Below are 19,935 nucleotides of genomic sequence, written 5' to 3'. Positions count from 1 at the left end.
TGAAGCAACAGACACCCTTTTTAACAACCACCCTCAGGCCAAATGATCTGTCATGACCATCATGCAAATCCCTGAACACTTTAATACTTGCCAGAACACAAAATCCAAAAAAAATAAATGTAACAATTTTTCTTCTCTTGGATCTTAAAAAAAAGCGAAATTGAGTCTATTTGTCATCTGTCAAATAACAGATATGGTATTTGTATCTTATGATCTGATTTATACATGTCATGGCTGTCATTTCTTTTCAATTTCACAATTTGACAAATAAAAATGTGTGCCCCTCTACAAGGAGGTCAGAGGTCACGGTCAACTTTTAAACAGCCTACCTGATGCTGGCGGACATTCAGTATGTTGCTCAATGACACTTGAGGATTTCAGGACATGTTATGACTGCTCGGAATCAACTCTGGGTTTCAAGTAAATGTTTCCCGTTCTTTGACAAGCTTCACACCTTCTAGTCTAGTCTATTCTGTAAAGATCAATTCAAGTGTATTTGTCAAATGATCATGATTCACTTCACTTGAACTTCATTTTCTTACTTAACTTGGACTGATTAGCTTACTTAACGTGGCACGACTTCTCTTGCAAAACACTATCCTTTCACTCTAAGTTAAATTGCCTCCAGTCACATGCTACATGGCTTTGGTTATGAAAGAAGGACTCCTATGCTTCATAAGAAACAGTGGGCCTCTTGTCTCAGTGGGCCTCTTGTCGCTGCTTGAAAACGCCTTAAGCTTGTGCTGAATTACACTAAGCTTTAAATAACCTTCACTGCCTTCCCTGTACCTCAATTTGAGGGAGAAACTCAAGAAGAGTAGTTTTTGCCATTGTTTAAACTATTTTTGTTGGGTTGTTTGTTGTACACTAGAATGACTTCAACCCTGAGGAGAGTGTACCACGTAGCAGCATTCAGCTGGTATGCATTTGTTGTGAAGAGTCTCATTGGGAAGGAGGGAGAGGAGTTGCCACCAGGAATCTTTGTTTATGGAGGACCTTGGAAGTACCTTACTTTTTTGAATTTGGTGAGTACATCACCCATATTACCTAATAATAATAGTAGTAATAGTTTACAATAACGTATATTGCAGAATTGAAAATGGAAAATGGAAAACAGTTATGTTGCTTGTAATATTTCAGTTACTACAAATGTCATTCTTTGGACTGGCGGCCCTGAATGATCTACAAGCTGTGAAACATTCAGAGAATACTCTAAACAGATGTAAAGACTTTCTCTTCTCGGTCTTTGCCTTCCCTGTGGGCACGGTGAGAAAAAAATGTTTTAAAATGCTACATCTTTTTAATCATTAAATAAGAATTTTACGTTAACTCCATGTTCTATGTATTTCGTTTAGTTTGTTGTTCTACTTTTCTGGACGCTCTTTGCCTATGACAGAGAATTAGTCTACCCAGCTACAATTGACACCTTCTTTCCTCCCTGGATAAACCATGCTATGGTTTGTAAATCTGCATTTTCAACAAACATGTGCCAAAAATGTAATAATCCTTAATTCTCCTGTCATAAACCATCACACATAATGAGTTATTCCCATCCTGTTTTCTCAGCACACATTTGTCCTTCCTGCTTTACTTGGAGAAGTGCTGGTGCAGCCTCACATCTACCCACAGACGAAATATGCACTGGCAGCATTAGGAGGTGTGGGCTCGGCGTACTTAATTTGGTAAGTGTCGAGTCAGCATATGCAGCAGAATCATGACGAAACATTTAATTTTCATGTATATAATTGACATACAAATATCACAGCATTTTAAAACAAGCACAAATAAGAGGTCACTCAAAGTTACTATAATGGATGCAGATTGATAGACGTGCAGCACCTCTTCAAACTTTAAAAAAAATAAGGCAGTATTATAAAACTGAAAGATGTCTTTGACTAAAAAATAACAAATTGTAAAGCCTAAACATGCAGGGGTAAAAGGAATTAAGAAACACTAACATAAAGAGGACTAGAGAATGAATTATAAATAAATACAATAAATAAATAAAATAAAGATATAAGTTCATATATAGATTAAATCAATCTCTGACATAACCCAATGTGTCTGAAAGCACATGAGTGTTTAAATGTGTCTGTGTTCTTACTATAACTAGTCCAGACTAGTTCAGTACAGCAGTGTTTATTATTTCACAATACAAACAGCTTGAGGGATAAAAACTTCCTTTGTACCTTCAATAGTTGGCTCACATACTGCAATGCTGCCTACAGATCCTTGTGTGTCTGATGGTACAAACCATAAATATACCTGATGCTAAGGGGGAGATTCCTTGTGCTGTGTGTTTTGCTCTTACAATCTGTGTCCTCAGTGCCAATGGGTGGAAACGATGTGCCAGTGAATATTTTGCACAGTTCTTTGAGACAAGACAGTACAAGATGCTCAGACAGATACAGTGATACTATTTATTTGTTTCCCTCTAAACATGTTCTGCAGGATTATATGGGTGTACTTGTCAGTTGGGATTTGGGTGTACCCCCTTCTGGCGTACTTCAGCACTGCTGGTCTGGTGGGCTTCTTCGTTTTTAACATGGCGGTGGTGACATTGCTCTACGTGCTAGGAGACCAGCTCAACAGCCATGTTTGGAGTAAGAGGCATTGAATTTATCACTGGGTACAAACATAGGATCGCATGTTAATTTGTGTCTCATTTCCTTCTCTCTCTCTTTTGTCTCCTTTACTCTAGGTAAGGACATGAACAACATGACAACAAAAGCAAAGTAATTCAGCATCTCTGCCACATAAATATCATCAAACAGTAGGCATAATCCCTTAAACTATGACTATGTAACTTTTAAAAGAGGAAGTAACACAATCTTCCTCTTTCAGATGAAAAGTTAGAATTATAAGCAATAAAAGGCCACATTGCTCAAATAAATACACTCAGGGGTTTTGATGCTACAACCTTTGTTGGTCTATGATTAGTAGCTTCGTAGTTGGGCTAGTTGCTAAACTCCTATTTAGCAAGCAGTAAACTAACGTTACGGTTTAGCATTCAGCTAAAATTAGCTATCATTTTTCTCTCCATTATTGTCCACTGTAGCCACAGTAGTGGCTGTTAAACAAATGTTACAGAGTTTTAGTTTCACATTAAAGGAGTTAATCTGTCATGAAACTGCATCCAACAGCTATATCGTGTAACACTTATACTTCGATGTAAATATTAGAGTGTAGTTTTACAGCTCAATAAAGGAGTGGGCTATTTACATTGCACAAACACTTGAATAATGCAATTTAAACATCAAAGCAAGCCAAATAAAGCAAGTACCACTGACAGCAACAGCAAGTAATCCTCCTCTTTCTATATTATTATTATTATATTCATTTTAAGCAGTTCCTGATTTAAAAAGAGGCAGGTTGAATTCAATCAGAGGCTCTTTTCCACAAATGACCCACTCAGCAATACAGGAAGCAGTCAGGATCCAACATCAACATTATCCCCTCGATAATAAGCACTATTGAGTTCCCCTCTACACAAAAGGGAGTTCTTTTGTGATTCATTACAATGTCATGTTTGACCTGTAATAAAGTGCACATTTTTCCATTAATGATGAAACATCTGCGGGCTGCAGGAATAACTGGACTTGTGGTAATCCAAAACACAATGCTGAATTTGGATGCCATCAAAATTCCAGATGTGTACTGTCCATCCATTTCTGTTAATGTCCTTATTTGTGATGTGTTGAATCAGGCACCACGCAGGTCTCTGAAGCCTTTAAGATGGTGGAGATAGTTTGGATCTGCATCCACCAATCCAACTGAAAGGATCTTGGCCAATAAATGCACATCTTCTTCTGTCAAATCCTTCTGTTGAAAAGATGAATGTAAAATATACCATCTCAATTATCCCAAATGATTCCAGCATTTAACTTTGGATGGTTACTCACTTTCTTGTTGCTGGCAGATGTTTCAGATAGTTGTAGTTTTTGAGGTTTAATTCCCTGTCAAAGGAAATAATGCATCATTGCCGAGAACCACACTTTATTTCCTTCTTCCTAACACTGATCACTTCCTCGAGCAGCTCTGGTGCTGTTTTTGTTTGTTCTTGCCTTTTAAATTCTTCATCTGAATTACATTTTTAAACAGAAAATCATACACAAGAGAAACTCACCTCTTTGAGTCCTTTTGAAAAGCACATTATGATGAAGATAAGGCCAGCAACGACCTGAGCATGTTAAAAGAAAACACTGGTCAAAATAACATAAACCACAGTCAACAGTCGACAAAAGCATTGATTAGTTGACATGAAGTAATTAAGATAATGTAAAAAGATGTTTTTACTTACTCCCAGCAAGTGCAACATGTCTATTCCTCTTGGTTCTGTCCTGTTTGTGCGCTGATTTGTAACTTATGTGAGTGAAATAAGTTCCTGCTGCTCTGAGACGTCGGACCAGAGTGCGTAAGTTCCAAAGGAAAACCCCGTGAAGAACCAGCAATACAGGATCAACTGGATTTTAACAAGCACCTGTTTTTACAATTGAAAGATGTTAATCACGAGACACGAGTGCTGCTACGCAAGCGACTGCGTAGAATGAGCTATTGTTATGGAAGGAGGGTTATTGTTGCCTTTCAGTGTTAACGCAGTTTGAAATTTTGACTGTATCTGTCACCTGCGTAAAGCAATAAAAGAAAGGAGTTATGACTGTGATCTATGATTTCAAATTGAATGCACCACTGTGAAAAACGTGGAAAAGATTAGTTGAATCACCATCTGTCACCAGTACCTAACCTACTTTGGAAGTGTATTGATCGAAAGGAACAATGTATTGCAGTTTTTTGCTAATTTATTCATCATATATACTGCCATCAAATAATCCAAATTAACCCCTTTGTGTGGCGGCTGTCCACGAATACTTTTATGGCAAGTGCTATGAAGAACATACATATACAAGTACATTTACTCATGTAAGTAAAGTTGTGAAGTATTTGTACTTAAGTTGAGTACTTTTATTTGATTTCACTTTGTACTTTTACTCCAGAATAATAAGAAAGGAATATCGTACTTCTTTGCTCCACTACATTTTTCTGACTGCTGTAGATACTTAGATTTTTCTTACAAAATCTAGGTTTGTAAAATAGACTAAAATAAAACACATTGTTATGAACCACCTAACAGTATAGTAAATATTTCAATCTAGCTCCTCCTGGACCTACTACAACATTAATGTGTGAACACATCAGTGTAAACAATCCAACATATATTTAATGATACTGTTACATTCTCCAGGGCCATATTCCAGCATTAATTTTAATACATTAAGTACAATTTTGATGATATTTCTGTACATTTACTTTTAGGATTTTCAAGACTTTTACTTGTATTGGAATGTTTTTTTTTATTGTAGTATTGCTATTAGTATTGCTATTAGTTAGTTGTTTTTTTTTTATTGTTCTGTGGCATCACCAAAGACAAGCTATTCTAGATATTCTTTGCTAGCGAAGCTAGTTAATATAATAGTGCTTAAGACCCTTCATGTGATTACTTTTTTCACAAAAAACAAGTGCACTGGCGAGAGACTGAGTTTATGTATAACGTCCAACAGAGGGAGACAAATGAGGTCCAGCAGAGAAGTTCCAGATCCTTCTAATGACATCTTAAGGTCATGAGGTTAGCAAAATTTGAATAAAATAAAATAATTTGAATATTGTGTATAATAAATAAGAATTTTTGAATAAGTATAATCTCATCTCATATATTATAATTCTAGTGTTTTTGTAGTACAGATTTTAACTTTACTATTCTTTTGATTCCTTTATATAAGCCTCTTGGAATATATTCGTAAATTGTAGAATAGTTTTCCTTATTAAATTGTCTTTTTTCTATGGGCATTTATAACTTATGTCTTTCAATGATAGTTGATAAGAATATGAGCACTAAGAACCTTCCCACGCGCATGCACACTTATTGCACTTTCACCATTCCTTTTAGTTTCACACAACCTGCACACAACCGTACACATACATGTGTTGTATACAAAACTACATATAATATGTAGGCTAGCGAAGGCAATACATTCATTCACGTACATGTACAAGCGGCACGGATACGCATGCGCGTGTGCGCCCCATCTAGAACATTGTGGATGAATCGCGACATTTCTTCGCCTCGACAAAGTAAAGCGTAAACTTCCGGTTAAATGAGTTTGCCTTCATATTAAAAGTCAACACATTTACACTTCAGCAACACTAACCTTTGAAAGGAAGGTGATCAGATAATCCTGACAGTATTCTCGGTATCTAGTGAAACTGTGAATCGCAGCCGCACTGTCTTTTACGCCGTGCCGCCATGTTACTACAAAATAAGTTTTACTTCTGAAAGAAGAAACGGACATTCAGAGTCTAGTGCAGCTGACTTTTTGGGCTTCTTTAACAGCCCCGTGCAGCAGTTGTTGACAGACACTGAAGGGGAGGGATTGGGCAGGAATAACCACAACTCGCTTGTTGTTGGCCGCTGAAAGTGTGCTTGTCTGCGTTTTTAACAGTCGGATCAGCAGCTGGCTGGACGACAATAATACTGTCAGATCTGGCGGGTTTGGTAAGATTTGGTATTTGGCTTTAACGTTATAGAAACGTTATGACGTGTTAGACCTGATGTTAACTTGTTTACAACTTCCACAAGACGTAAGGGATTAATATATATTTAAGTTGCTCTACTTATGAATGTTGTCTGCTTACTAAATTAACTCAGCTAACGTACATTATGTTGAGACTTACGTTAACTTGCTAACATTAACGTTTCAGCCATCGTATGATTACAGCACTGTTGGAGAAAAGCTACGCTAAATCAATGTCACCACGTTGTTTTATGGTAAAACGAACGTCAAGAGGCATGCTGTCTTCAATGCTCCTGTCAGAGACTGTATCAGAACAAGAATAATAACGTTACTTCCGTTTTGAATATTACAAATATATGCATACATCGCTAAGTCTCAGAAGAAAAATGGCAGTTATTGGGTTTATCATTACTTTGCACTTTTAGTTGTGGGTAAAATGTTCTTTCAATAAGTAGTACATTTTCTTAACATGTTTAGACGTACACTTTTAATTTGGAATTCCATTCGGCCAAAACGGAAGTCGTTCTTCGGTAATTTAGCTAACCTAACGTAACCGAATATTTAACTGTAGCTTACTTGGCTAATCTGTTTACATGTTACCTGTGCAGCTACGAGCTCGTTTTGATATCGTGTGTTGTATCATTCAATCCTAAAGACAGCTAGCAGCTAGACAAGACAGCTAGCCACTCGCACGCGAGTGTTCTATGTGTGTTAGCGATAATGTTAGTTATCCATTACGTTATTCGGCTAACGTTACCTTGCTAGGTGATACCAGCTGAAGTGTATCTTGCAACCAAAACTATGGGTGTCTGAACGTGCTCTGTAAGGTTACATTAGCTGAGGTGTCTCTCTCGTCTTTGCAGAGACGGGGATCCTGCTGGCTCGTGTAGCCAAAGGGGAGAGCTACGATGCTGTGCTGGGGAAATGCTTCCTACGGACAGTTAGGCTTGGGTGGGATTGATGAAGAGATTGTGGTTGAGCCACGAAAATGTGAATTCTTTCACGGGAAGCAAGTGTGCGATTTGGGGTGTGGCCACAGACACACAGCCTTCCTGCTGGAGGACGGGACAGTGTACACCTGTGGCTGCAATGACCTCGGGCAGCTGGGGCATGAGAAGTCCAGAAAGAAACCAGGTTGGTGGTGTGTGTTTGTATATATGTATATATGTACAAACACTTAGTGAAATCATTAGTCACGTTTCTCTTTGTCTTTTACTAGAACAGGTTGTGGCCCTGGATGCACAGATCATACTGGCAGTGTCATGTGGAGAGTCCCATACACTTGCCCTGAATGACAAAGGGCAGGTGTTCTCATGGGGTCTGGGCTCAGATGGGCAGTTGGGCCTACAAAACTTTGAAGAATGTGCTCGTGTGCCTAGGTAAATTCAGAAACTGATGTATCATCTTAACTGATTGGCCTAAAACCCTTATATATTTATATATATATATATTTATATATTTATATATATATATATTTTACAACACACTATTTGCTCATGCTTTCTTATGTAATGACACATTAAAATGTGTATAAACATGTTTATCTAAATATCAAAGTAACTTACCTAATTACATTCTACTGCACATGATGAGATTTATTTAAACATGTGAAGTGATTAAAAAAAATAGAAAAACACGCAATGCTATTTTTTCCCCCAGAAATATCAAGAGTTTGTCAGATGTACAAATTGCTCAGGTAGCCTGTGGGTATTGGCATTCCCATGCACTTTCAAGAGGTGAGGATGGTTTGTACCCACAAAATGCACATTTATTCATTCAGCTTATTATATTTTCTAACATATTTAGACATTCTATGTTGTTTATTTCTTGTCATAGGGGGCCAAGTCTTCTCCTGGGGCCAGAATCGATACGGACAACTTGGGCTAGGAATGAATGGACAGAGCATTTCCGCGCCCCAGATGATTCAGTCTCTGCAGGGCATTCCTTTTGCTCAGATATCAGCAGGTGGTGCTCACAGCTTTGCTCTCACTCTCTCAGGAGCAGTGTTCGGTTGGGGGCGCAACAAGTTTGGTCAGCTGGGTCTCAATGACTGCAATGGTGGGTGGTCAAAACCCTAAACTACTACTACTCCTACTACTACTTATGAGCATTCAAGCCCTCAAGTCAGACTAACTGTCAGAAGGTCTGTTTCAGATCGTTTTTTCCCAGCCCTGCTGAAGTCCCTTAGATCACAGAGAGTGATTTACATCTCCTGTGGAGAAGATCACACAGCAGCACTCACCAAGTTAAGTTATAGCATTTTTGGTGATTTGATAAACCTGCGGTGGTATGTGTTGTGTTGTGCTGTCTGTGAACATTTTGGCCTTGCCGTACTCTTGTTCTCGGTAGGAACAGGAACAACTTGTTTATGGTTTTTACAGGAAGGAGGTGTGTTCACATTTGGAGCAGGAGGATACGGACAACTTGGACACAACTCCACAAACCACGAAATCAACCCCAGGAAAGTGTTTGAGCTCATGGGAAATGTAGTCACGCAGATTTCATGTGGAAGGTAAAATTGATGTGTATTTTTACCCATTTTATTTTAAACATGGAATTCATATACTTTTGTGTATTGACATCAATGTACATACTGTAATATTGAGTAATTAGTGTAAAAGGGAAATGGGTATAATTGAATTTCATTGAAATGACTTAAAAGAACTAAACAATTTTTCAAATCACTGTGCAATTAAAAGGCAGCACACCCTGGCGTTCACACCCTCCTGTGGAAAGATGGACTCGTTTGGGCTTGCTGGTAACGGGCAGCTTGGTATTCGCTCCACTTGCAACAGAAAAAGCCCTGCCACTGTCAAAGGCCCCTGGGGGGCCTCCAAGGATACAGGTGAGATGCTGTAAATACAGCTGCATTGAGTATTTTCTGAGGAGTGAAAGGCAGATCGAAACAACAAAACTCACATAAGCAAAGGATTTACAGTCAGGGCCAAAAGTATTTGGACTGTGACGCAATTAAACATTTTTGCCTCTGTACACGACTCCAATGGGTTTGAAATGAGGCAGTTAATAAGTGGTTGATTGTAGTCTTTCAGCTTTAATTTAATGGATACAACAAAAACATGACATTATAATTATGGCCCTGACTGTATTATACTAACTAGCTTATAAAGCTCTTGTGACAGAAAAGTTTTATTTTACTCCTGGTTTGATTCACTAGACGACTTTCTTCGTCAGCCACTCATTTAGTTTATTCGCTCTGTTCAGGCAGATCATGTATTGTATTGTCAGCCCATGTCTGTAGACAGGTGAGACACACAGACACTCAACCATATAGACTGGACAACCAAAACAAGGATCCCAAAGCTGCACAAAGCTACAGGATTGGTTGTTGATTCTCAGTGGGATCTGTAGCTGTAGCAACACATTTCAATTCATGTTAATATCACAAATATGAAGGATCCTTAAGATGTTGTATTTCTACACTCTCTCTCTTTGTCTCTCCTTCTGTCTCTCTGTGTGTCTCTCTCTCTCTTATATATATATATATATATATATATATATATATATATATATATATATATATATATATATATATATATATATATATATATATATATATATATATATATATATATATTAGTGCTGGGCAACGATTAAAATATTTAATCGCATTGTTATGGCAAAGTTCAATAATTAATTCAAAAGTAGTGTATTGCGCACTTTTATTTTAAAAGTACTGCTATATGAACAAAAGGGCAATAACATTTGGTTCACGAGATGCAGGTAGCATGTTTTATACTTGATGTGAATATAATTCATACTTTGTTGGCATCTTATTCTGAAAACCGGATGTTCGTCTGAAGAAACCGGATGTTGTCTCACGTTAATGTTTCCGCTAACTTTCAAAGTCCTTCGCTCGCTCCCGATCTGTGCCGTTTAAATGCGTTTACCGTGAATTTCAGCATATAGGCGCACTAACATGTAAGTGTCTGCTGAGTTGACCACGGAGATCTGAGTGTCTGCTTACTTTACCGCAGCGATGTCCACTAGTCTGCAACAGCTGGTGCAGCTTCTCTCTTTATTTCTGCCCCCCGTCACCAGAAGCGGAAGTCGCCTTTTCTCTACGGCAACCCTGAAGGGACATCATATCTCTAATACAAAACGATAAACATGAGACAGTCTGACTATAGGATGTTTGCTGGCTTTTATCCCACTGTTCTTGTCATCCTCTTGTTGTTATGTCTATGTATTGTCTCTTGTCTTTCTAAAAAAAATAATAATAATAATAATTTTTTAAAAATGCGTTAACGCGCGATAAAATAATTGTCGGCGTTAATTAATGAATGCGTTAACGCGAAATTAACGCGTTAACTTGCCCAGCACTAATATATATATATATATTTAGACATAGGTCATCCCAACCTCATCTATCCATACATTTATTTCTTGCTCAACATTGCAGACTCTGAGCCGTGCTGTTATGTCAAGAGGATTCATGCCGGAGGAGACCAGAGCTTTGCTCATTATTGCACTTCCAATGTAAGTTCTCATGCAAACAAATCTTTTGGATACATTTCAAGGAGTGTCTCTTAACATGTGATAAAAGTATTTCTCTGCCCCCGGATTTGATACTTGGGACTTTTTTTTTTTGAACAACCATTCTAGGGAATATGTTGGTCTTGTAACTTTTACCCTTTTTTTTTCGTAGAAACTCCAGAACATGGATGATGCGAGGATACAAGATCCCCACAGAAAGATTTGCACCTTGAATGAGGATATCATACACAAGTGGTGTAACTACTCACCAGGAAGACTCCCACTAGAAATCTCAAAGTAAGGTCCTCTCCTCACAAGAACCTGGGCTGACCACATGTTACCGTTACTTTAAGTTCATTGTAGATATGTTTTTACAAGTTGTCATGATTCTGTCAGTTATTTATGGAGATTTTCTTGTGAAAAGTTGTCACACTAACTTACTTTTCTTCTATGATTCCTTTAGTGAGATTGAGCTTGTGTTCTCCTCAGCGAGCTGCCTCAATGGATCCTTTCTGTCAATGAGGTAATCCCCTTTTTTTAGACAAAGTGCTTTTTCTACAGTCTGGTCTAAACGTCTTAATTATTATCAAATCCAATGCTTTTGTCTTCAAGTGTTTAATCTTTCTTATTCAGATACTATTTACAACTGATATACTGTATGTCTAAATTGAAAAAAGATCCGTAACATATGTTAGCAGCCTAGAAGTATCAGACCTACTCCCATGTTGGGCCGTGCTCATTTCATTTGAGTTGGTATGTGCTCGTCATTATCAATTTAGATGACGAAATATTGTGTCAAGATATCTCTATAAATAATTTCATTGAAAGTGTGTTCTGACTTTGTGCTAGCCAGTTTGCTAACAGCTGGGAGATGGCTGCTGCCAGAGCCGCACTAAGTTACGAGGTCTTATGTACCCGATGTAATGCAGTCCAGTACGATAGTCCTGTGATTCATCCATTCTTATTTATATTATATGTATTATCTATCTTCTTAATTTACAGTGTTGATTCAACTCTATGGTTTGGTGTCCTCCTGTACGTTAACATTATGTTTCTAATATTCAGTCTCCCTCTTGTAAGTGAGTGGGGGTATTTGACTTTTTGTACAGCTACCGACACCAATAGATCTGTCTCTCTTACACAGTCATCCAGATCACTACAGCACCAGCAGTAAATGTTCAGGGGTGGATGTGAACATGGCTCGCGTCCTGCTGCACAGAGTGATCCGACAAGATCACCATGAGATCGCTCAGCAGGTCAGTGGTCTCTAGAAATATCCCGTTGTTGGTGCATCCGCGTCGCTGGTTTTCCACTAGTTTATTAATTGTACTAATATTGCACTGTACTGATACTTGCTGTAAATGTACATAACGGCATTCCACCTGCACTGGCCGAGTCGGATCAGCAGTCGGATAGCAGCGCACGGAAAAGGAAGTCTTGGCCCGGATATCTGCTGACTACACCAAAACACCAGAAAATGAGCCCCTTGCCCCCAGAGGCGTATCCGTCGTCAGACCGATAGCTAATGGGTTCCAAGATTGCATTAATCATAACGCACCTTTATGCTTTAATCTGTCTCCCTCAGATTGCTGCCAGTCTGGAAAAGAACCTAATACCCAAACTAAGCAACTCTCCTCCAGACATTGAAGCCCTGAGAGTCTACCTCACTCTTCCAGAATGCCCTCTCTTCGGGGACCGAAATAATTACGTGACCATCGCGATCCCGTTCGCCAAATCCCTCCTCAGTCTGAAAGAGGCTCCACTGAAGGTCCTAGGTAGGATGAAGAATGTGTTTTTATGCTTCATGCCACACATGATCCAACAATTTCTGCTAGTCATATTTTCTTCACATGTTTGGTCTTGTATTTGCGCCAGGAAACTGGTGGTCTACATTTGAGCCCCCAGTCTTCCAGCGGCTGGTTGAGTTGTACAAGGAAGTGGTGGTGTATCTGCTTCAGATGCACAAGATGGGCATTCCTTCGGTAGAGCAGAGAATTTTCACCTGTTTCCTGGACACGTCCCTCCGACTCCTGGAGATCCTGCACATGGTGAGAAATGACAAAAAAAAATAAACGCATGGATCTGTGTTACAACAGCTGTCGCATTTACATCCTACAGCACCTGGAAGAAGTGTTGATTACAAACATTTGTCTGTGGTTTCAGGTGAGTGAGAGAGCAGGACACATCATTCAGTACGATAAATTCTACATCCATGAGTTGGATGACCTGATAGACATCAGGAATGACTACGTCACATGGATTCAGAGGCAGATGTACCCATTGGTGAGTCTACTGCTGATGTCACCTAATTCCATTCGTCTGTGTTTAGGCATTTGTATGAACCATTTGTTCCTGCCCCCTTTATCCCCAGGGTCATGATGGTGTGGTGACTCTCTGCAGGTATCCCTTTGTGTTTGATGCCCAAGCAAAGACCACACTGCTACAAACTGATGCTGTCATACAGATGCAGGTAATAAGGAGCTGAATCCACTGCACTGTTGAATCTTTGAAACGTATAAATGTTTTTCAATCATGCACCATCCCCTTGTTATATCGATAGATGGCAGTGGACCAGGCACAGATGCAAAACTTCAGTTCCATGTTCCTGCCAGCGGTTGAGTCTGTCAACCCGTGCCTCATCCTCATCGTTCGGAGAGAAAATATTGTTGGAGACACCATGGAAGTCCTCAGGAAGTCAAAGAATGTTGACTACAAGAAACCACTCAAGGTAAAAGCTGCTATAATCGAGATTGTCCATTAACAATGGAGCAAATGATTGAAGTGTATGTGAAAGGTGTTGCTCAGTGACGAACCCGTAGAAAATTGCTCTGTAGTTCCCCTCAGTGCTTTAGCGTCTTTCAGCTTGTTGTTTTGGTTTGGTATGATGGCAGCAGGCAGCTGTTTCCAGCGAAAAAGCAAGCTCTAAAACCCATTGTACACGACCCGCCCAGCACCATCCAGCAAACAGAGAAAGTTAGCAACTAGCTGGTGAACATAGTGGAGCATTTAGCTGGGAGTTGGTGGAGGATTGGGCTACCAAAAGGTGCTGCTGTTGCTCTAATGTTTGCGAGATTCATGGCAGGTGATCTTCGTGGGAGAAGAGGCAGTCGATGCAGGAGGCGTGAGAAAGGAGTTCTTCCTCCTGATAATGAAAGAGCTGCTGGATCCAAAATACGGGATGTTTCGTTACCACGAGGACTCCAGGCTCATCTGGTTTTCAAACAAGGTACTTCCTGTATTAATAACCTTTGTATGCTCATGCAGCCGAAATATCCCTAGCTGTATTAAAGTGCGTGTGTGATAGTAGAGACACTGAAGTAGTTCTCGTATTATAAATTGGTACATTCCCAATCCTGTTTACAGTCGTTACGCTTGTTGTTTTGTTAGTACTTGATAATATGCATTTGCTATTACATTTAGTAGCTAAATAATTGGAGGGACGCACAACGTATAGGCATAGTTTTTTTTAAATGCATACCTATTTTTGTTTACCTGTATATAAATGAATGTATGAGACACATTGAGTATGCCCTCTAACAAAAGGTGTGACGATCCTTTACAGACCTTTGAGGACATTGACTTGTTCAACCTCATCGGGGTGATCTGTGGTCTGGCCATCTACAATCTCACGATAGTGGAACTCAACTTCCCCGTGGCCCTGTACAAGAAGCTCCTGAAGAGGAAGCCAACACTAGATGACCTGAAAGAGCTAATGCCAGATGTGGGAAGGTCAGATCAAGGAACAGTCATCTGAGGTTCCCATTTAACATGTTTTAAGAATGTCAGTTTACCATGGTAACTTATTAACTGCATCCAATGTTGCAATTATATTACCACACAGAGTGTTGATTGAAAGAGTTCACCTAATGTCTGTTTAAGAAAATACTGTAAAATGTGTCTATTTCTGTGTCCTCATAAACTAGGAGTCTGCAGCACTTACTGGACTACACAGAAGACGACCTGGATGAAACCTTCTGCTTGAACTTCACAGTAAGATGATTGACGAACAGCAGTCTCGTCACGTGTAACATAAATAGTTGTGATTTCCGAACACTGCCTACATTTTCAGATCACAGAGGAGAACTATGGTGCCACGGAGGTCTTGGAACTAGTACGGAACGGCGAAGACATCACGGTCAACAAATCAAACAGGTACAATTGTCTCAATTGTCCTGATAACCTGTAGCAGATATTTTATTATTTGCATTACTTTCTGTTTTAGAAATCTAGCCATATTGTTGTTATGCCACTTTATTTTACATGTAACGTTCCCCCCCCTGTAGGCAGGACTTTGTCTACGCATACGTAGACTATTTGTTCAACACATCAGTGGCCCCGCTGTTTGAGTGCTTCTACGCTGGCTTCCACAAGGTGTGCGGTGGAAAAGTTCTTGAGCTGTTCCAGCCAAATGAACTGCAAGCCATGGTCATTGGCAACACCAACTATGACTGGACGGAGCTCGAAAAGGTCTTGTTTCATATTATCATAACTCATTTTGTGGACTTTGTAATGTAACCTTTTGAAAGTGGATAATTTGATGAATTTGAAACATACATTGAGTATTACAAAACTGGTCAGTTGTTATTTTAAATAGTTACAATAACTTGTATCTCACCCTTCAGAGTACTGAATACAAAGGGGAGTACTGGGCGGACCATCCCACCATCAGGCTCTTCTGGGAGGTGTTCCACGGTCTTCCTTTAGAGAAGAAAAAGCAATTTCTCTGTAAGTGCTGCCCACCATGTATAGAAAATATCACAGAAGCTGCGGTTTTGGCAACCTGAGTTTACTCATGTGTTTTGTTGGAAACTAATCCACCTTAATTCTGCAATTTTAAAATGATTATTCGAGTGTATTTCGGTTGTCTTGTACTGTGAAATACAGCTGGAAATGTGAACCGTCTCTTGCCTCAACAGTGTTCCTCACAGGAAGTGACCGCATACCCATTTTGGGCATGAAAAGCCTGAAGCTGGTGATCCAGCCCACCAGGGGAGGGGAGCAATACTTACCTGTGGCCCACACCTGCTTCAACCTGCTGGACCTACCCAAGTACAGGAGTCTGGAAACACTCCGTGAGAAGCTTCTACAGGCTATAGATCACAATCAAGGCTTTAATCTTGCCTGATGGAACACAGAAATGCCTATAACTCCATGTCCAGACTGTTGAGGGTGACCGCATTCCCAAATGTTTTCATTTTCGCAGCCTGAATTCTGCTGTAAGAATTGGACACTGGGTGGAAAGAGGAGGCCGCATGGCACTAAAACTGATTAAGAGTCTGATGTCTAGACTGTCGCAGGTAATCTTGACTTTGATTTCCCAGCTTTTTTTTTTCCCCCCATGCCGTCACAGTATTTGATGCTCTATTCCAAGTCGATTGACATTTGATATTGCTCTTGTAGATATATTCTTGTTTGGAATATGACGAGTATGATAAGGCAAACTACTGGTATATAGAGTACAGGGTATGCATACAGCAACACTTAACACCTGTAAAATAGAATGGCATGCAGTAGCACTACCTTTCTGAAGCTTATCATGTAATGCAATAGTGAGATGTTTCCATCATGTCTATTGTGGCCTCAAAATGACCAGATTTTAAATCAACACTTCTCTGACCGGGTCTCAATAAAAATGGAACATTTTAAGCTCCACTGCGGTAGTAGTTGCTGCATGGCTACTGCAGTGAGTCATGTTGTATTTTACAGGAGATTATGATGTTGTGTCCATCCCCTGTGTATTACACGTTTGAACCCAGACAATGTACACTAACTCCCTTTATGTTTGACATAAGTTCTGTTGTGACATTTGATTGAGAGCAGTGTGAACCGTTTGCTTTTAGATCCTGAGTGGATTTTTTTGGCTGTCAGCCTTAAACAATCCACAAATAAAAACAAAGTACAGCCACTGAAAGACATGTGAGTTACTTTGGGGATAAAATACTGTCTTGTTGTTGAAGTTATTTTTAAGTATTGTCTCCTGGATTACAGGTGTATTGCAACATTGTAGCTTTGGGAATTCTGGCTAAAAATGTATTAACATGATCACTGATATTTAAGTATTTCCAGCGTTCCATTGAATGACATGTCAATGAGATTAGTACTAAAAGTAGTCCAGTTTAGCTTAAATAACTGAACTCGCCCTTTGTCACAGCACCATGGATAAGTTCCCTGATTTAAAAACCTGACAACAGATTTGTATCACGACAAGTTTACATTTTAATGATAAATGACATGCATACATTGCAGTATATGGCCATGAAGGAGGCAAATATGGACGTCTGTGTTGTCCTGTTTGTATGTGTGTATGTTTGTACAGCGCTTGTGTTGAATTTAGTTTCAATGGGGCAACTCATGGTGGACCAGTTTATAGTGGGAACCACAGGAAGGACAGCGCTGGGCATCTCCCTCATGGAGCCAGAACCACACAATAGCTGTGTTGTCTTCCTCACCTGCAGAGAATTACATCACGGATCACCTGGTTTGTAATGTACACATTGCATTCATACAGATCACTGGACTTTGTCCTTAATGTGCATCACTTACAAAGACAGCCCACCAGTCTCTTGGTTCCAATGCATGGCACAATGTGAGGCTCCGCCTTTGTGCCAGCATACTCCTTGGGCTTCAGCATACTGTAGGGATCCTGTATTGTGAATTTAAAGAAAATGAGTACATTTTAAGATTTAAGCACAGTACACTTGTGTGTAAAGTAGCCAACCTTTCCCCGTTTGAGGGCCTGCAGAGCACGTCGCTCTAGTCCAGTCGCCTGTTCTTCATCGGTTGGTACTCCTGACAAATAAAACATACATGGGATGGGTTAACATCAAACTACAGTTGGGCTGTATGTCTAACGTTACTTGAAAGTCAGTGAAACTGCACGTCGGCACTCTCTCGCCACCCACACCAGCCTGTGCCCCTGTCCCCTATCAGCATACTGGCATCTGACCAGAAAGGGTGTGTCTCGCAAAGGCCTGTCCTCGAGTTAAAGTCCAAATGACCTTCATTGTTTGATTCAAACGCAGTAGTCACATTAGGGCGGAACATATAGTGACATGTCGGTGGTACATAGCAGTCCCACTGCACATACAGTGACCACAAATACATTTCATTGCTGCGAATAAATTGTGTTGAAATTCAACGTCATTTTCTTCTCTACATTATAAATCAGCAGTGACAGCGAGCTGTCTATATACTATATACATATATATATATCTCTCTTAATGTCGTCAGTAATAAACAGACTCCTACCTTTAGCTGTGGCCATAGCGCGGTGTAACGGTCGAGCCACCACATTGCTCCTCAGCTGCACTGTTGTTGTACAGACTCGGAGAAGTACACGTCCCGCCATTCTTGACACACTGCAGGTGGACTGACCTGAAGCAACAGTCAGATGGACTGAAATGACCCCGACGACCGTCTGAGTGACAGATAGTCGGACCAATAGGAGCAGCAAATATGGCTGTGCTAACCAATGAAATTGACCCTTCGATAAGCCCCGCTCCGCGAACGCATACTGACCAATCATAGCTCAGCATCGGCCTGCTCTGAATAGGGTCCTACCAGCGGCTCAGACGAGCAATGTTTGGACGGGACGAGTATATACTTTGCAACAAAACAAGCAAGGGAATCAGACAGATGACCCTGGGAGGTCCGTGTACGTTTTGATAGTCTGTTTTATCGTGATTGCATTGTGATTGCATTCCTGTATCTGAGTTGTATTGCTGTATCTCAATTATTCAGATTCTTCCGTCGGCAGTTAATCTGCGCACATGATTTCAATCATCACAGCTTTGTTTTACAAGAGCTGTTCCAAAACACACCACTCTTCTGTCCAGAAATGATTGTCATCAGTGGAGTTTCTGTGGTCGGAGAGAGGACTAAATCCATCCTCAGTTTGAGTAGATTTCATTTTCTTTAATAAACACGTGTGAAAGACTAGCAACAGTGGATGTTACAGGTCCAGCCTTTCTCATAACAGATTAAAAATGAAAGTTTATCTTTTTTTAAATAAAACTTAGTCAAATAAAACTATACATATTATATTCAAGGATAACGGAGTGACATATATACTCATCAAAATTTTAAATAAAAATCCCTTTCTACCCCTAAAATGTAAAGAAAACACAACCCCATCCCATCTGCAACATAAATGCCACGACAAGACATTTGTCAATTGAACCAATAATCTTACACTTCTCTACAGCACTTATAAGAAGAACTAAAAGCCATTACTAGAATCAGGTGAATTGTATAGTTTCGAATGACTATTTATACCACTGTTAACAATGTAACAATACCGCTAACTGTTCATCTCCAAGTAGATGATGATGCAAGAGAAAAAAGAAAAAAAACATCAGTGGTGACAATCTCTTGTTATAACATCAATCAGACATTTGAGTCCATCTTTAAAAAATTGTGGCAGATTATTGACAGCATTGTACTGCTGCAGCAGTACACTCACATCTGGGCACTGCAGAGCTAATTCCCTCTCTGCAGCCTCCTGGTCCTGTGCTCTGTGAAAGGTTGGTGCCAAAGTGTGACACTTGTGTCAGTGAGCCTACCTCTTGTTTATAACCGTCTGCCGCCACTGATGCATCCGGCAAAAGGTTTGTGGACAGCTTTTTCGGGCATCCCTCTCTGGCCAAGTAACTAGGGATCCCCTTCCCTATAATAAGAATGTAATCAATGGTTTTCTCTTTGAAATAAAATGTTTCTAATTCTGTGGGCCCTCTGTGCATTCAAGAAGCTGACCTAAAATCTGGCTTCGAGGTGGAACTAAAATAAACACAATCAGTGTTAACTTAAGGCTGACTATTTTCAAAATAAAAACACATCTGAAGGTCTGCATCCGCCTACAGCTCCAGAGATCAAT

General features: G+C 39.8%; 3 protein-coding genes and 1 long non-coding RNA gene across 7 annotated transcripts; 2 read left to right on the top strand and 2 right to left on the bottom strand.

Moving 5' to 3' along the window:
* Positions 1-432: 432 nt before the first annotated feature.
* On the top strand, positions 433-4,624 carry LOC142932833 (androgen-dependent TFPI-regulating protein). The gene is made up of 6 exons (XM_076076923.1): positions 433-1,025; positions 1,141-1,266; positions 1,356-1,457; positions 1,567-1,682; positions 2,452-2,603; positions 2,702-4,624. Exons 1-6 carry the CDS (start codon positions 873-875, stop codon positions 2,737-2,739), a joined length of 687 nt encoding a protein of 228 aa, XP_075933038.1. The 5' UTR covers positions 433-872; the 3' UTR covers positions 2,740-4,624.
* Positions 1,870-6,357, bottom strand: LOC142932837 (uncharacterized). The gene is made up of 5 exons (XR_012947540.1): positions 6,207-6,357; positions 4,301-4,480; positions 4,127-4,180; positions 3,903-3,956; positions 1,870-3,822 (listed from the first exon to the last, which is right to left on the bottom strand). It is a non-coding gene; the product is annotated as an uncharacterized LOC142932837 (long non-coding RNA).
* Positions 6,358-6,391: 34 nt separating this feature from the next.
* On the top strand, positions 6,392-17,001 carry herc4 (HECT and RLD domain containing E3 ubiquitin protein ligase 4). 4 transcript variants are annotated; one of them, XM_076076920.1, is made up of 24 exons: positions 6,393-6,550; positions 7,433-7,703; positions 7,789-7,948; positions 8,229-8,305; positions 8,406-8,627; positions 8,724-8,815; positions 8,951-9,081; positions 9,269-9,414; positions 10,990-11,066; positions 11,236-11,360; positions 11,527-11,586; positions 12,208-12,319; positions 12,649-12,838; positions 12,939-13,111; positions 13,227-13,346; positions 13,435-13,533; positions 13,624-13,791; positions 14,146-14,289; positions 14,626-14,792; positions 14,987-15,053; positions 15,133-15,215; positions 15,347-15,530; positions 15,686-15,788; positions 15,980-17,001. In XM_076076920.1, exons 2-24 carry the CDS (start codon positions 7,478-7,480, stop codon positions 16,186-16,188), a joined length of 3,135 nt encoding a protein of 1,044 aa, XP_075933035.1. In that variant the 5' UTR covers positions 6,393-6,550; positions 7,433-7,477; the 3' UTR covers positions 16,189-17,001. The 4 variants fall into 4 exon arrangements, 2 of the variants coding, with proteins under 2 accessions (XP_075933035.1, XP_075933034.1); XM_076076919.1 differs by having other exon boundaries at positions 8,724-9,081; XR_012947539.1 differs by lacking the exons at positions 15,347-15,530; positions 15,686-15,788; positions 15,980-17,001 and having other exon boundaries at positions 6,392-6,550; positions 8,724-9,081; positions 14,626-14,844; positions 15,133-15,205.
* A 254-nt stretch (positions 17,002-17,255) lies between these two features.
* Positions 17,256-18,470, bottom strand: cox5b2 (cytochrome c oxidase subunit 5B2). The gene is made up of 4 exons (XM_076076924.1): positions 18,312-18,470; positions 17,782-17,852; positions 17,607-17,706; positions 17,256-17,512 (listed from the first exon to the last, which is right to left on the bottom strand). Exons 1-4 carry the CDS (start codon positions 18,409-18,411, stop codon positions 17,400-17,402), a joined length of 384 nt encoding a protein of 127 aa, XP_075933039.1. The 5' UTR covers positions 18,412-18,470; the 3' UTR covers positions 17,256-17,399.
* Positions 18,471-19,935: the final 1,465 nt, after the last annotated feature.

Source organism: Anarhichas minor, unplaced genomic scaffold (genome assembly GCF_050575085.1).
Source record: "Anarhichas minor isolate MPS153535 unplaced genomic scaffold, ASM5057508v1 ptg000058l, whole genome shotgun sequence".
Lineage (NCBI taxonomy): Eukaryota > Metazoa > Chordata > Actinopteri > Perciformes > Anarhichadidae > Anarhichas > Anarhichas minor.
The sequence above is the reverse complement of the archived record's forward strand: the minus strand, read 5'-3'. Positions and strand labels throughout refer to the sequence as shown.